Source organism: Podarcis filfolensis, assembly GCF_964270895.1.
Source record: "Podarcis filfolensis genome assembly, chromosome: 9".
Lineage (NCBI taxonomy): Eukaryota > Metazoa > Chordata > Lepidosauria > Squamata > Lacertidae > Podarcis > Podarcis filfolensis.
The window spans coordinates 36,661,528-36,675,962 of NC_139610.1; the positions used below are offsets into that span (position 1 = coordinate 36,661,528).

At 42.0% G+C, this 14,435-nt stretch overlaps 2 protein-coding genes across 2 annotated transcripts in view; one reads left to right on the forward strand and one right to left on the reverse strand.

The window, feature by feature from the left end:
• On the forward strand, positions 1-13,659 carry PPID (peptidylprolyl isomerase D). The gene is made up of 10 exons (XM_083631313.1): positions 1-2,285; positions 4,060-4,200; positions 8,870-8,976; positions 9,640-9,828; positions 10,207-10,329; positions 11,099-11,205; positions 11,364-11,505; positions 12,547-12,633; positions 12,720-12,762; positions 13,163-13,659. The coding sequence occupies exons 1-10, from the start codon at positions 2,201-2,203 to the stop codon at positions 13,249-13,251; spliced, it is 1,113 nt and encodes a 370-aa protein (XP_083487439.1). The 5' UTR covers positions 1-2,200; the 3' UTR covers positions 13,252-13,659.
• The window catches only part of ETFDH (electron transfer flavoprotein dehydrogenase), a 20,031-nt gene continuing 17,152 nt past the window's right edge, over positions 11,557-14,435 (reverse strand). Inside the window, exon 13 of the mRNA XM_083631195.1 lies at positions 11,557-14,269. Within this exon, the coding sequence (XP_083487321.1) occupies positions 14,106-14,269 (164 nt within the window). The 3' untranslated portion in view covers positions 11,557-14,105. The remainder of the gene's footprint in view (positions 14,270-14,435) is intronic.

Consider the following 14,435-nt stretch of genomic DNA (forward strand, 5'->3'; position numbering starts at 1 on the left):
GCTCGAGTTCCGCAGCCCCGCAATCCAAGCCTGGGAGCTTCCCGAACGCGCAATCCCCGCCCTGCGTTTTGTCATTGGATACTCGGGGATTCCGAGCCTTCCCCGGGCGCGCCGCAAGAGGCACGCTTAAAGGGACGCGGGTTTTATCTTCTTTCCCTGATCAGTCTCAGAGGGCCTTGAAAGGGCTGTCTTTGGATGGAAGCGAAGGGGATGCGAGAAGATGAAGGGAAAGAAAGGATGGCCTCCTTTTCACACTGTGGTTTCATATATGGCACAACGCAATATTTCCGGTTTCACGAAATCAACACACTCACAAGAACTACGCACAAAGAACTACTGCAAATGTTAAAAGTAACTGGATTTTCAGTTATGAATCAGCAGCAGCCTCCTGCCGAAAGAAAGAAAACCAGTGGATTTCAACATCAGTGGTTTAAATCAGTGCAGTTTGGAATGGTTCAGTCTGCCATCTTGATTCAAAGTAGTGTCCAATCATATCCAAATATAGACAAAAACCTGCTCCTTGATCTCAAGAACCATTATGCAAAATATGATTATGCCATCTTAGGAGGTGTCCAAACTCCACCCCCACCATAGCAAACAATCAGCCAAAATATATACAGTAGTAGATTATATCCCAGCTGAGACCAGTTCTGGTTTTTTCTAGGCAATCACCACTATAAAGGCCGATGTGTTTCTTGAAATACATTTCTGCATCTTCTGAAGTTTGGCTTTGCTCTAAACATTTTCACATGCAGCCTTATCCTGTTTAGAAGCCACTGTTTTCTGTGCAGTTTGTTTATAAGAAAATGTATATAACTGTGCCTATATGCGCTCAAGCTGGCAGCCCAAGCCTATGTATGTTTAGTAAGTTCGATGGTCACTTAGTTCAATGAGACTTCACTCCCTAATAAATGTAGTTCAGATTTCTAGATGCCTTGAAAGTACTGTCCCTTAGAAAATCCTATTTGGATTTGTAACAACCATTTGCTAGTTGCAAATATCCCCTTCTTGGGCAAGGAGCTAGAGCAGGTAATTGCAGCCCGCAGTCCAACACTAGACCATTAAATCAGACTGATAATCTGGATCTCTTTCAGTGGCTTCAGACTGGTTTCAGACAGCAGCAATATAGTCACCCTGATGGATGGCATATGACAGGAGAAGGACAAAATATACTTCTCCGGGCCTTCCGGTGTTGGTGCTTACCTTTAAAGTCCTAAATGGCTTTTGACCTTAAAATCAGCCTTCTTCTATATGGGGCTGCACAAACATTAAGGTCTTCCTATCTGTTGTTAGGAGGGTTGTGGCCACCAGAGGGGACTTTTTTTCAGTCACAGATTCCTGCACATAGAATGCCCTTCACAGGGAGCTTATCTGAAACTGAACCAAAAACTTTTATATTTCCCCAGGAACTCTGGCATCTTGAGTAGTTGGTTTTAAACGTTTCGTTTTAAGGTATTTTGATTTTCTGTTACTCATTTTCACACAACCGTACCATCCCTCCTCTTCTTTTTAGCCTTGAAAACTTGCCTACGCGAAGCCATCACGCAGTTGAATACCTAAATATGTGGTTATGTGGTCTGTCACTATAAGGCACTCTGCAAAAGCTCACAGGTGAACTTTAATAATGATGATGATGACAATGACATTCCTGTCCTGTGCATCTAAAGCCGCATTTCACTTCAAAATCCCGCCCCTCCTGCCTCAAAAACTAAAAGATGACGGAGAACTGAGGTCAAGCGGCGTAGGCAGTGGTGTTAAATTAAAACGCAGAAATATCGTCCTCTTGGAGAGTGCATATACACCGAAAGTGTTCGCGAGGGACAGGAGGACGCAGCTCTGGAAACGAAGCTCGTCGGAACGTTGTCCTTTCGCAACGACGCGGCCTGCCACCCTTAATTTACTCGGGAGAGCCAGTAAGTAAATTCCACTGAAGACGGGAAGGGAAAACCAAAACAAAACGACCGTGCCCAAAACACGCTCGGGCTTCGATGTCCCCAGCAGCAGCAGCAGCCTCCGCCGCCATGCGCTCTTCTAGACGTTCGCCTCTGAGCTACAGGGAAGGAGGGGCGGCCGGCGAGCTTCCCCCGCCTCATTTGAAGCAGGAAGGCGGAGCCTCCACTGCAGGCCGCAGCGGAAGGCCGAGCCGCAGAGGAGGCGGCGGCGGCGGCGTGAGGCAACAGCAGCAGCAGCAGCAGCCGGCATGTCTCACGAGTCTCCTCTCTGCAAACCCTCCAGCCCGAGCAACCCCCGGGTGTTTCTCGATGTGGACGTTGGGGGAGAACGAGGTGCGGGCGGGGAGAGGCGAAATGGCAGAGAGGTCGTGGGGGGGGGCGGGGAGGAGAAGAGGCGGCGGAAAGCGCCCGCGGAAGGTTCCCCGGCGGCGCGAAGGGCGCGAGGGGCCTGAGGGGCAGGAGGGAGGGAGAGTGGCCGGCCTAGCCGAGGCCCCTTCAGTGGCCGGCAAGCAGGTGGTCGGAGGACCGTGTGCTGCTGCTGCCGCCGCCGCTGTCCAATGTTCTGCAAGCTCTGCCTTAGCCAACAGGGCGGGCAGCGGGAGGAAGCGGCGCTGCCCCCGGATCTTTTGTATCGTTTCCCCCTCGCCCGAGTGGGAATTCTCCCTCAGGCCGCCGTCGCCGCACGGAGAGCAGCGCACCCGTAGCGCGCGGCGTATATATAGTAAAATATTGGGGAAGCGGGTTGGCGGAGACGGGACCACTTAAGGACCCTTCCCCCGCTTTCCCCATAATTAAAAAACAAATAAACCCAAATTAGAATAAATCCCGCGAAGTCCCTCACGGCACAAACAAGACTAGAGAAAAAACGTACTGCCCCATCCTGCTTTATATGTTAAATATAAAATAAGTTTTAAAAAAAATCCCCTCAGAACAAGCGATTCCCTCATCAGCAACCTGGAGTGGTATGTTCGAGGAAAAGCTTTTACCACTTTGTCGCGTGTATTTGTGTAAACCTTGACTCTCTAGATTTAAAGAATGCTAAGGCAGGCTAGAAAATTCCAGAACTAATTTCTTTAAAATATATATATATATATCGCCTTCTAGTGTTATATATCGGTTCATTTCGCCCAATAACATGCCTGCACAGATTCTGATTTTGAGGAAAGGGTCACATAACAGCTCTTGTGAGTGGAAAGCCTGAGGTCAGGATACTTTAATAGAGAACCATAGAATTGTAGAGTTGGAAGGGACCATGAGGGTCATCTACTCCAACCCCCTGCACTGCAGGAATCTTTAGCCCAACTTGGCACTCAAACCCACAACCCTGAGATTAAGAGTCTCATGCTCTATCACTTGATCTGTCCCAGATGTGAACGATCTGAATGCCAACGTTGCTTCCCTTCTATTAAATTTCCCTTTTGGTGTGTGGTTTTTGTTTACCTCTTTCCGTGCAAAGTAAGAGTTTCCCCATCACATTGAGGTTGGAGCTCCCTAAAATGCAGTGCTTGGGCAGATGCAGAATTGAATTAATTCATAACATGGCATGTAACAGCTATATCAGGTTTCAGAAACAAGGCATGGCCTCAAATTAATGGCAGCAATCAAGAATCAGTGTTCCCATTCTGATCAGAAGTACTTTGGAATGGAAAAAGCTGGTCTTTAAAAAAACACACTGTATAATCTTCAATGCACTTGTCAAGGCAAAACAAATGGCCTAAGGCAGACTATCAAATTTGTGTTGATTAGGATTTTTCTAACCGTATGCATACAGACTAGTAACACCACCAACAAGCGGCACCCAAGGTGAACAATGGGCCTCTCCCATGTTATTAATAAATAGTGGCATTGAGTCAAGTGCATGGGTGCCAGATAAGATAAATTTGAGCTTTACCTAGGTTGTCACTGGAATCGCTCAATCTTGGCATAGTAACTAGAGTGCTTCATTGACTCGTGGAAAGCCTGTGTTCAAGTCGCTTTATAGCCGTGAAGTTATTTGGGTATTGTGAAAATACAGTAGGTGAGTTAATGGTACGCTACGTGAATGTACATGGAGGAATGCAGGATGCTGGTATGATAAAATAAAACTTTGGACCTCTTTTCATTCCAGCTGGCCGAATCGTATTAGAATTGTTTGCAGATGTTGTACCTAAAACTGCTGAAAACTTTCGTGCATTGTGTACTGGAGAAAAGGGTATTGGACCAGCCACTGGAAAGCCTCTTCATTACAAAGGATGCCCCTTCCATAGAAGTAAGTTTGTTTTGTTTTTGTTTCCTTGGGTTAGCTGAAAGGAAGATTATACTTGTTTTAAATCCTTCCCTATATTTTGGTGTCCTACTCTTCTGTTTAAACGAAAGCTTCCATGGTGAAGTATAATTTATAAATGAAACAATAAATAACCACAAAACAGACAAAAAATACAACATAAAAGAGCATCACCATTAAACCAGCAAACTGAAGCTGAATCCTGACAATAAGTAGGCACTGTTGGTGGGTGGGCCCAGTTCTTTGCTCTGTTGTGGATGAAGTTGCGCTCCCCACCAAGGAGGAGACAGGGGACTTCCCTGAGAAGGAGGCTAGTTCACCAACACAGGAGCCAGATATATGGAGAAACGTGACTCAAAGAAGTAGGAGGCCCAGGGTTCGCTCTGATTGTTTAGAAATACACAATCGCTTTGAGGTCCTCTCCCCTAGCATGGAAGACGAAGAGCAGACTCCATTTGAGGATCTCTCCCTCATTACAGTCGATCAGGTATATGAAGACGAGCAGCAAAGTCAGTCCTCAGGGAATGTGCAGGCGACCGTGGAACGGACAGCTCACGGAAGAACCCCGACCAAACCTAAGAGGAGGCGTGTAGTGGTGATAGGGGATTCCCTACTGAGGGGAACAGAAGCAGTGATCTGTGGGCCTGACAAGATGTCTCGAGAAGTGTGCTGTCTCCCCGGGGCTAAGATCCAAGATGTAACTGAACGACTGCAAGGAATCATAAAACCCACTGACAAATACCCCTTCCTCTTGGTTCATGTGGGAACCAATGACACTGCAAGCAATAGCCTCCAGAAGATCAAAAGAGACTACGAGGCTCTGGGCAGGAAATTGAAGCAATTAAATGCACAAATTGTCATCTCATCTGTCCTCCCAGTTGAACGACGTGGCCCAGGGAGAGAGGGAAAAATAGTGGAAGTGAACAGCTGGCTTCGCAAATGGTGTAAACAGGAACGGTTTGGATTCTTAGATCACGGACTGCAGTTTCTTGAAGATGGACTTCTGGCAAGCGATGGGCTGCACCTCACAACGGTTGGGAGGAATGTTTTTGCCAAAAATCTCAGAAACCTCATCAGGAGGGCTTTAAACTGACTAATGTGGGGGAGGGAGACAGTGCTCCTGAAGGTAGGAGTCTATCAATTGATGAAGATGATCATCCAAATGTCATAGACCAAATGGAGCAAACAGCACGCAGACCTAGTGGTGGGAGGAAAAAATCCTTAAATAAGAGACACGGGGGAATGATTAATGGACTTCAATGTCTGTACACTAATGCGCAAAGCATGGGAAATAAACAAGATGAGCTTGAGCTCTTGGTACAGCAAACTAAATATGACATAATAGGCATCACTGAAACCTGGTGGGATAAGTCCCATGATTGGAATGTAATAATGGAGGGATACAATCTATTTCAGAGAAACAGACCAGACAAGAAAGGAGGAGGAGTGGCGTTATATGTCAGGGATGTGTATACCTGTGAAGAGATCCAAGATTTAGAACCTCAAAGCCAAAGTGAGAGCATTTGGGTCAAAATTAAGGGAGGGAAGAATAACAGTGACCTCATTGTGGGAGTTTACTATAGATCCCCAAGCCAAACGGAGGACATAGATGATGCCTTCCTGGAGCAGATGGCCAAGCATGCAAAAGGAAGGGAGATAGTAGTAATGGGGGACTTCAATTACCCGGATATTTGTTGGATGTCAAACTCAGCCAAGAGCATAAGGTCAAACAGATTCCTCACTGGCCTTGCAGACAACTTCATTGTCCAGAAAGTGGGAGAAGCAACAAGAGGAACAGCCATTTTAGATCTGGTCCTAACCAATGTTGATGACCTGGTTAGTGGGGTAGAAGTGGAAGGATCATTAGGCACGAGTGATCATGCTCTTCTGAAGTTTACTATACAGCGGAAAGGAGCAGCCAAGCATACTAGGACTCAATTTCTTGACTTTAAGAAAGCCGACTTCATAAAACTTAGGGAAGTGCTGGGTGAGATCCCATGGACAGTAATACTAAAAGGAAAGGGAGTTCATGATGGCTGGGAGTTTGTTAAGAGGGAGATAGTAAAAGCACAACTTCAGGCAATACCAATGAGACGGAAACATGGAAGGTGCCTAAAGAAGCCACGGTGGCTATCTAAAGAACTTTTAACTGAGATAAGATTAAAAAAGGATGTGTACAAAAAATGGAAAAGGGGGGAAACCACCAAAGAGGAATTCAAACAAATAGCCAGCACGTGTAGACGCAAAGTCAGAAAAGCTAAAGCACAGAATGAACTCAGGCTTGCTAGAGAGGTTAAAAGCAACAAAAAAGGCTTTTATGGGTATGTTCGTAGCAAAAGGAAGAACAAAGAAACAGTGGGGTCACTCAGAGGAGAAGATGGTGAAATGCAAACAGGGGACACAGAAAGGGCTGAACTCCTCAATGCCTTCTTTGCCTCAGTCTTCTCCGATAAAGAAAACAATGCCCGACCTGAAGAATTTGGAGCAAATGATTCAGCAGAGGAAACACAGCCCAGAATAACTAAGGAGATAGTACAAGAATACTTGGCTAGTTTAGATGTATTCAAGTCTCCAGGGCTAGATGAACTGCATCCAAGAGTATTAAAAGAACTGGCAGATGTGATTTCAGAACCACTGGCAGTCATCTTTGAGAATTCCTGGAGAACAGGCGAAGTCCCGGCAGACTGGAGGAGGGCAAATGTTGTCCCTATTTCAAAAAGGGGAAAAGAGAGGACCCAAATAATTACCGCCCAGTCAGTCTGACATCAATACCAGGGAAGATTCTGGAGCAGATCATTAAGCAAACAGTCTGTGAGCACCTAGAAAGGAATGCTGTGATCACCAATAGTCAGCATGGATTTCTGAAAAATAAGTCATGTCAGACTAACCTGATCTCGTTTTTTGACAGAATTACAAGCCTGGTAGATGAAGGGAACGCAGTGGATGTAGCCTACCTTGATTTCAGCAAGGCATTTGACAAGGTGCCCCATGATATTCTTGTAAAGAAGCTGGTAAAATGCGGTCTTGACTATCCTACCACTCAGTGGATTTGTAACTGGCTGACTGACCGAACCCAAAGGGTGCTCATCAATGGTTCCTCTTCATCCTGGAGAAGAGTGACTAGTGGGGTGCCACAGGGTTCTGTCTTGGGCCCAGTCTTATTCAACATCTTTATCAACGACTTGGATGATGGACTCAAGGGCATCCTGATCAAATTTGCAGATGACACCAAACTGGGAGGGGTGGCTAACACCCCAGAGGACAGGATCACACTTCAGAACGACCTTGACAGATTAGAGAACTGGGCCAAAACAAACAAGATGAATTTTAACAGGGAGAAATGTAAGGTGTTGCACTTGGGCAAAAAAAATGAGAGGCACAAATACAAGATGGGTGACACCTGGCTTGAGAGCAGTACATGTGAAAAGGATCTAGGAGTCTTGGTTGACCACAAACTTGACATGAGCCAACAGTGTGACGCGGCAGCTAAAAAAGCCAATGCAATTCTGGGCTGCATCAATAGGAGTATAGCATCTAGATCAAGGGAAGTAATAGTGCCACTGTATTCTGCTCTGGTCAGACCTCACCTGGAGTACTGTGTCCATTTCTGGGCACCACAGTTCAGGAAGGACACTGACAAACTGGAACGTGTCCAGAGGAGGGCAACCAAAATGGTCAAAGGCCTGGAAACGATGCCTTATGAGGAACGGCTAAGGGAGCTGGGCATGTTTAGCCTGGAGAAGAGGAGGTTAAGGGGTGATATGATAGCCATGTTCAAATATATAAAAGGATGTCACATAGAGGAGGGAGAAAGGTTGTTTTCTGCTGCTCCAGAGAAGCGGACACGGAGCAATGGTTCCAAACTACAAGAAAGAAGATTCCACCTAAACATTAGGAAGAACTTCCTGACAGTAAGAGCTGTTCGACAGTGGAATTTGCTGCCAAGGAGTGTGGTGGAGTCTCCTTCTTTGGAGGTCTTTAAGCAGAGGCTTGACAACCATATGTCAGGAGTGCTCTGATGGTGTTTCCTGCTTGGCAGGGGGTTGGACTCGATGGCCCTTGTGGTCTCTTCCAACTCTATGATTCTATGATTCCCTCTAAAGAAACAGGTTTGTTGTCTGCGGGTGCTCCTTGATCCCGCTCTGTCATTGGGTGCCTAAGTGGCAAGAAGTTATTTTTCCAGTTACATTTGGTTATCCAGCTACAGCCATTGCTGGACCAAGATAGCTTTGCCATCATCTTGCTTGCTCTGATAACATCCTGTTTACCATCTTACACAAGTGTTGCTTATTGTGTGGGGATGTGGGATGGGGTCTTCTTGGTGGTTATACTAGTATGCAGAACTCCCTGTACTCAAGAAATGTACCATATTTACTCAAGTCTAATGCACCATCAAGTCTAATGTGCACCTCAATTTTCAGAATCTTGAAACTAAAATAAGTATTTGCTGGTGAATATAAATGTGCTATTGAATCTAATGTGCACCTTAATTTTTGCAACATAATTTGGCCAAAAATGGTGAGCATTAGATTCGAGAAAATATGGTATGTTTACTTAAGCTTATAGATTTATAATTTATGCATTACATGAAATAGGACTTTGGAATGTTGTCCAACCTAATGTTAGCTTTCATCTTTCTGTGTTCAAATTGTAGTTATCAAGAAATTTATGATCCAGGGTGGAGACTTCTCACATCAAAATGGAACAGGTGGAGAAAGCATATATGGTGAAAAATTTGATGATGAAAACTTCCATTACAAGGTAATGGCTTAATAATTAAAATTGTCACTTGATAGAATTATGAATGTTTTTCATTTTTACCATAATGAAATGTGACTTTGCCTTAAAAAAAAGTTTTATTAAAGCTTTTTTTGTGTAACAAACAAGCAAATAAACAAATAAAATTACATATAGTGTCTCCACTTTCAATTCATAGAGTCTTTTTCACAATTCATTTCAAGTAATTATCTGTATAAGGTCAACTCTAGCTGAAGTATATTTAAATATAGCTAACATTTAACAAGTATCTCATTTGAGGGAAATGTTTCAGACTCCTACTTAGTATGAATTTTTGAGATCTAATATAAAAGCTGTTAAATGTGAATAAGATACTTCAAATTAAATTCTGCACATTATCTTAAATATCTTATTTAACTTTATTATTAAGTTCGTTGAGTGTCTGGGTTATTTATTACCCCCGTTTAATAATTTCCTTTGGACAGGCACAAGCCTTGCTTGGCATTGTATCTGCTTCAGGAACAGCTTCTCTGCCTTTTGGCTAAGATCATGTGAAAACATTCACTACGTTAATTAAGATACCGCAAGCCATTTTCCTTGTAACCTTTTGTCTTGTTAGCAGGATGTCTCTGATTCTTCATTCATGAATTATTCTAATCAGAATTACACTGGTATCTTTTTATATAGCACGATCAGCCAGGTTTGCTCAGCATGGCAAATTCAGGATGCAACACAAATGGCTCCCAGTTCTTTATCACAACTGTGCCAACTCCTCATCTTGATGGGAAACATGTCGTCTTTGGCCAGGTGATCAAAGGCATGGGTGTTGTAAAGCTACTAGAAAATGTTGAAGTAAAGGAGGAAGAACCTACTAAGGTAAGCTTCGACAGCTTTAGAAGAAATACTTTTTCAGTATTATAAATGAGTTAAGTTTTATTTTGGAAGTGTGAAAAACAGCTGAATTATAAAAGATAGCTACTGAATGGTAAACCAAGGGTGTGCATACAAACTTGGGTGGTGGGTTGTTGGCTGAATTTGGCTGGGACTTGTGGCAAAATCTCTTCTCTTGTAACAGTTACACGTATCTAGTAATTCCCATTATTTAACTGGCATTCTAGCAAATTGTATGATATTCAGTGGAAAACTGCACAATGGCTTGAAATCAATAGCACATATTCATGTTTTCTGAAAATTCAGAGTAAGCTGTCTTTCGCAGGTAAAGTTGCCTTTCATGTACTCTTATTATTCTTACAGTTATGCATCATCGCAGAGTGTGGTGAACTGAAAGAAGGGGATAACTGGGGACTTGCTCCTATGGATGGTTCTGGAGATACTCACACAGATTTTCCTGAAGATTCTGATGTGGATTTAAAAGATGTAAGTATCTCTTCTCATTGAGAAAAGATGTTAGTGATGCAGTGGGAATTGTAAGGAAACAGAAAATGAACCTCTCTTACCAAAAACAGCGTAGCATTTATTAAGACAGCATAAGGTTGTTGTGAGGGTCAAATGGGGAAAGGGAGAAAAATGTATGCCACTTTGAACTCCTTGGAGGAAAGGTGAGATTTAAATGTAATAAAAGAAGCGAGGCTGCTGAAGATCTGGCTCAGGCACCACCGATCAGCAATGACTGCAAAACCATGTGCAAGATGCTTTGCAAGCTCCAGTTGACCATTGGGTCTTGCAGAGCGCTGTGGGCAGGTTTTCACAAGGCATCATAGGCAAGGGAGTAAAAAATATCAGTGTACTGCCTGCAGACAGCATGCATAGCAAAGGGTGCATTGGTCATACAACAAAATACTAATCGGCTCCTGTATCAGGAAAGAATACTACAGAACAAAAGCCACACTTCATCTCAACTCAGTCAGAATTTAAGTGCCAAATGAGTTTAATCCAAGCTCTTCACTAGGCAGAGTCTATATAATCTTTTAATATGCCAACTGAATAAAAATACAATATAGTAAAGTGTTTTTCTGACCTATGACAAAGTAATGTGTCATTACATAGTCGGTTGTAAATCCTGTTGCACTGAGGTTTTACCCAGATTCTAAACTTGCAGGCCTTCTCATAAAAAATCAGGAAAATGTTTTTGCAAATTACAGAATGATACCATCTCTCTCTCTCTCTCTCTCTCTGTTTTTGGTAGATTCACCAGGTTGTGTCTATAGCTGAAGATGTAAAAAATATAGGTAACACTTTCTTCAAATCCCAAAACTGGGCAATGGCAGTCAAGAAATACAGCAAGTCTTTAAGGTAATGAAATTGGGGATTCGAAACTAACATGGTCCAGATATTTTGGGACTGATCAGAAGCATAAATAGGCCATCCCCCCTTTATCTGCTTTAGCTAGTGTTGCAAGTTAGACATGTGGTAATACAATAATGCAAATTCTGTCATTTTATTTTGTACAGGTATATTGAAGCTTCTAAAGCTATAGTAGACAAGGAAGATTTAGCAAAGTTGAATGCTGTAGCATTGAGCTGCTACCTAAACATTGCTGCTTGCAGACTGAAACTGTTGGAGTGGCAAGATGCAATTGAAAACTGTACTAAGGTATATTGCTTATATTTTGGCTCAGAAAAATTGATAAAGTAGAATCCAACAAACAATTTATGACACAATTTTATTTAAAACAATATGCATAGCAAAGCATTCTTAATTCTTATCTGTCCAGTTTCTGGATTTATTGCATTAGGTCAGCATTGATGAAAATTTTAAAGCTAATAACCTGCCATTTCTTGTTTGGCCCTCAAATAGCATTTCCCCCTTATCTCCCTTTTTGTCCTACACAATAAATTCTGTTGAGGCATTTTTCAAGCCCAATTTAGTGTTCCACAACTCTGTCATATTTAAATGCTCTTGCCATGTGCCTTGATCCATTCATGTTTGGCATCTGCATGTTGGGATGTATTGCTTGGGCCATTGATCAGTAACACATATAGGCCAACACATGTCTTAAGAGATATAAACATAATGAATAGGGGAAGCCAGCAATTTTTTTGCAGACCTACATTGTGTTATATGTACCTACATATACCCCAAGAAAATCAATAGGAGCCCTCTTCTGTGTGTCCTCACAAGCTGAGATTCAGTATGTGGCTATAAGAAGAAATTGCTTTAGTGCAGCTTGATTGAATTCTTGGTAATTTCGTGATTAAAATATTTTGGTACTTAATAGCCATTGATCTCTAGGTGATGTAAATTGGTTATCAGAGTAGCCACAAGGTGTCGGTATACTGTCCAGATCTTTTTCAGTCTTATTTCATACTGATTGTTCAGCATGGTTCAGCGGCTACTTAAATGGATAGATACCAGAATGTCCACAAAAGACTGTGTAGAGGAAAACAAACAGCCATTTATGTTTTCTATTACTTGGGCACACAGGAAGGTTTTGTTGCTTATCAGATTAGCAACTTGAATTAGGCTGATAAGGAGAACTAGCTTTTGCTTGAAAGAAACCTAGGAAGGAGTTGCATCATTTGTTTCCTTGCTAAAAACTTCTTGTGAGATGCTGCTGCTCAAATTATTGCAGTAGCTGGTTTTGCTTACTGAATCTTAAGAAATATCAGAAATACTGTTCTTATTATTTTGCAGGCTCTGGCCATAGATCCTACAAACACCAAAGCACTTTACAGAAGGGCTCAAGCTTGGGAAGGAACAAAAGATTATGATCGGGCATTGGTAATTACAAGTACTTGGTTTGACATACAATGTTAAAATAAGATATACATAAACATATTGCTTACTTCTTTTCTTTTTCTTTAAAGGCTGAGCTTCAGAAGGCTCAAGGCATAGCACCTCAAGACAAAGGTAAAGTGCCATTCTGCTTAGTACCATTGACTAGGTAGCCTTTTGAATAAGCTGCACTAGTTTCACCGCAGACTGAAAACATTTTTTTGCTACTTGAGCCAGTATATGTATCCCATTGAGGGTGGGGAGAAAAGTAAGGGAAGAGGGTGTTATGTACTCTGAAATGAACATGCATGACTTTTAAGTTACACAGGCTTTTAAGTTACACAAGCTATATTCACACTATTTTCTCTCCTGCGTTTTGACTAGCTTATTCTTAAATCAACCCTCTCTTGGGGAAAATGAATTTTTGGAATGGGAATTTGTATTCTAAATAGGTTACTTTTGGAGAAAGGTGTGAAAGTTCTGCAAAAGCATAAAACAGCAGTTTTAACCACTTTTTGTTTGTTTACTTCCACAGCTATCCAAATGGAAGTACAAAAAGTTAAGCAGAAGATAAAGAATGAGAAAGAAAAAGAGAAGGCAGCTTATGCAAAGATGTTTGCTTAAGTCAAGATAGTTTCTCCTCCTTAACTTGTGCACTGATAAAGGCAGGATTAGTATGAGTAGCAGTGACAGTGTGTTATTGACTGTCACTAATACTGATGCTGTTTCACATGTTTACATCTTGGCTTTTCTTAAGGTTGCATATAATTTCAAACATCTTTCATTATTAAGTTAAATGGTAAGGCACTTAACAGTAGTAGTATTTTAACCTAAAATGTGTCTGAAAAGCTACTTCGTAAAACTTCAGAACGATCGAGTGCAAAGAATTTGAACAAAGTTTGGTTACATACCAGAGGCTTAAATTCAACAAGCTATTTCCATCCCTTTTATCCCTCACTTGTAACTCTCATTACTGAAGATTCAAATGCTGTTAGAATTGTGTTGAAGAAATAAACTGAATTTGTAATCATATAGGGAAAGCATTCTTTATTACTTGAACAAAATCAAGTTATATCAAACAACCCCTAGCCAGCAGTGCTCTGTACCTCGTGTTACATATGATTGAGGTCTGACTAATCTTTACAATCAAAATCCACTGAAATTTAGCCTTCAGCTTTCATATATTTTACTCTATTAATGTTCAGGTCTAGAGAGGTTGGGCAAATCAGACCAGATTGTACTCAAACTGTTCTTGTTCCACTTTGATAGACCAAGGCTTATTTGAGTGTACTTTCCTATTGCATCTGAACATGCAGACAGTTGCATTTACTGCTTCAGGTACTACCAAGTTCATTCAATAGCATTCAATAGAATGCTAACCTCACAGAGGACCATTGATAGCAGCTCTTGAGAAAAATGTGGCAAACCCAAAGTTGTATAGTTCTGCAGCTAAGGTGTTCCTTTAGTTTTGATCAAGACTACATTCCATTATAAGCTGGTCCACCTCCACCTTCAGGTACAACCCAGTTAATATTTTGGCTGGGATCTTTAATATCACATGTCTTGCAATGGACACAGTTCTGAGCATTTATCTGTAACCGCAATCCATCTCCAGTTTCCACAGGAACATATTCATAAACTCCTGTAAAAAGGAAAATTGAATTTAGTGGAAGAAGTAACCTAATTCTAAAAGTACAGTAGAATTCAGCCAGAAAACGCCCCCATCAAAAACCAAGGGGTCAAGCTGATAAGTGAAGTTATGGTATGTAGGAGAACAAAAAGTGGAGAAATGGGAAAAAACAAACAAA

Coding starts and splice junctions, on each gene's coding strand:
- PPID (XM_083631313.1), top strand. CDS start 2,201: ATGTCTCACGAGTCTCCTCTCTGCAAACCCTCCAGCCCGAGCAACCCC. Junction 11,206..11,363: donor AAATACAGCAAGTCTTTAAG/GTAATGAAATTG, acceptor TATTTTGTACAG/GTATATTGAAGCTTCTAAAG. Junction 11,506..12,546: donor CAATTGAAAACTGTACTAAG/GTATATTGCTTA, acceptor ATTATTTTGCAG/GCTCTGGCCATAGATCCTAC.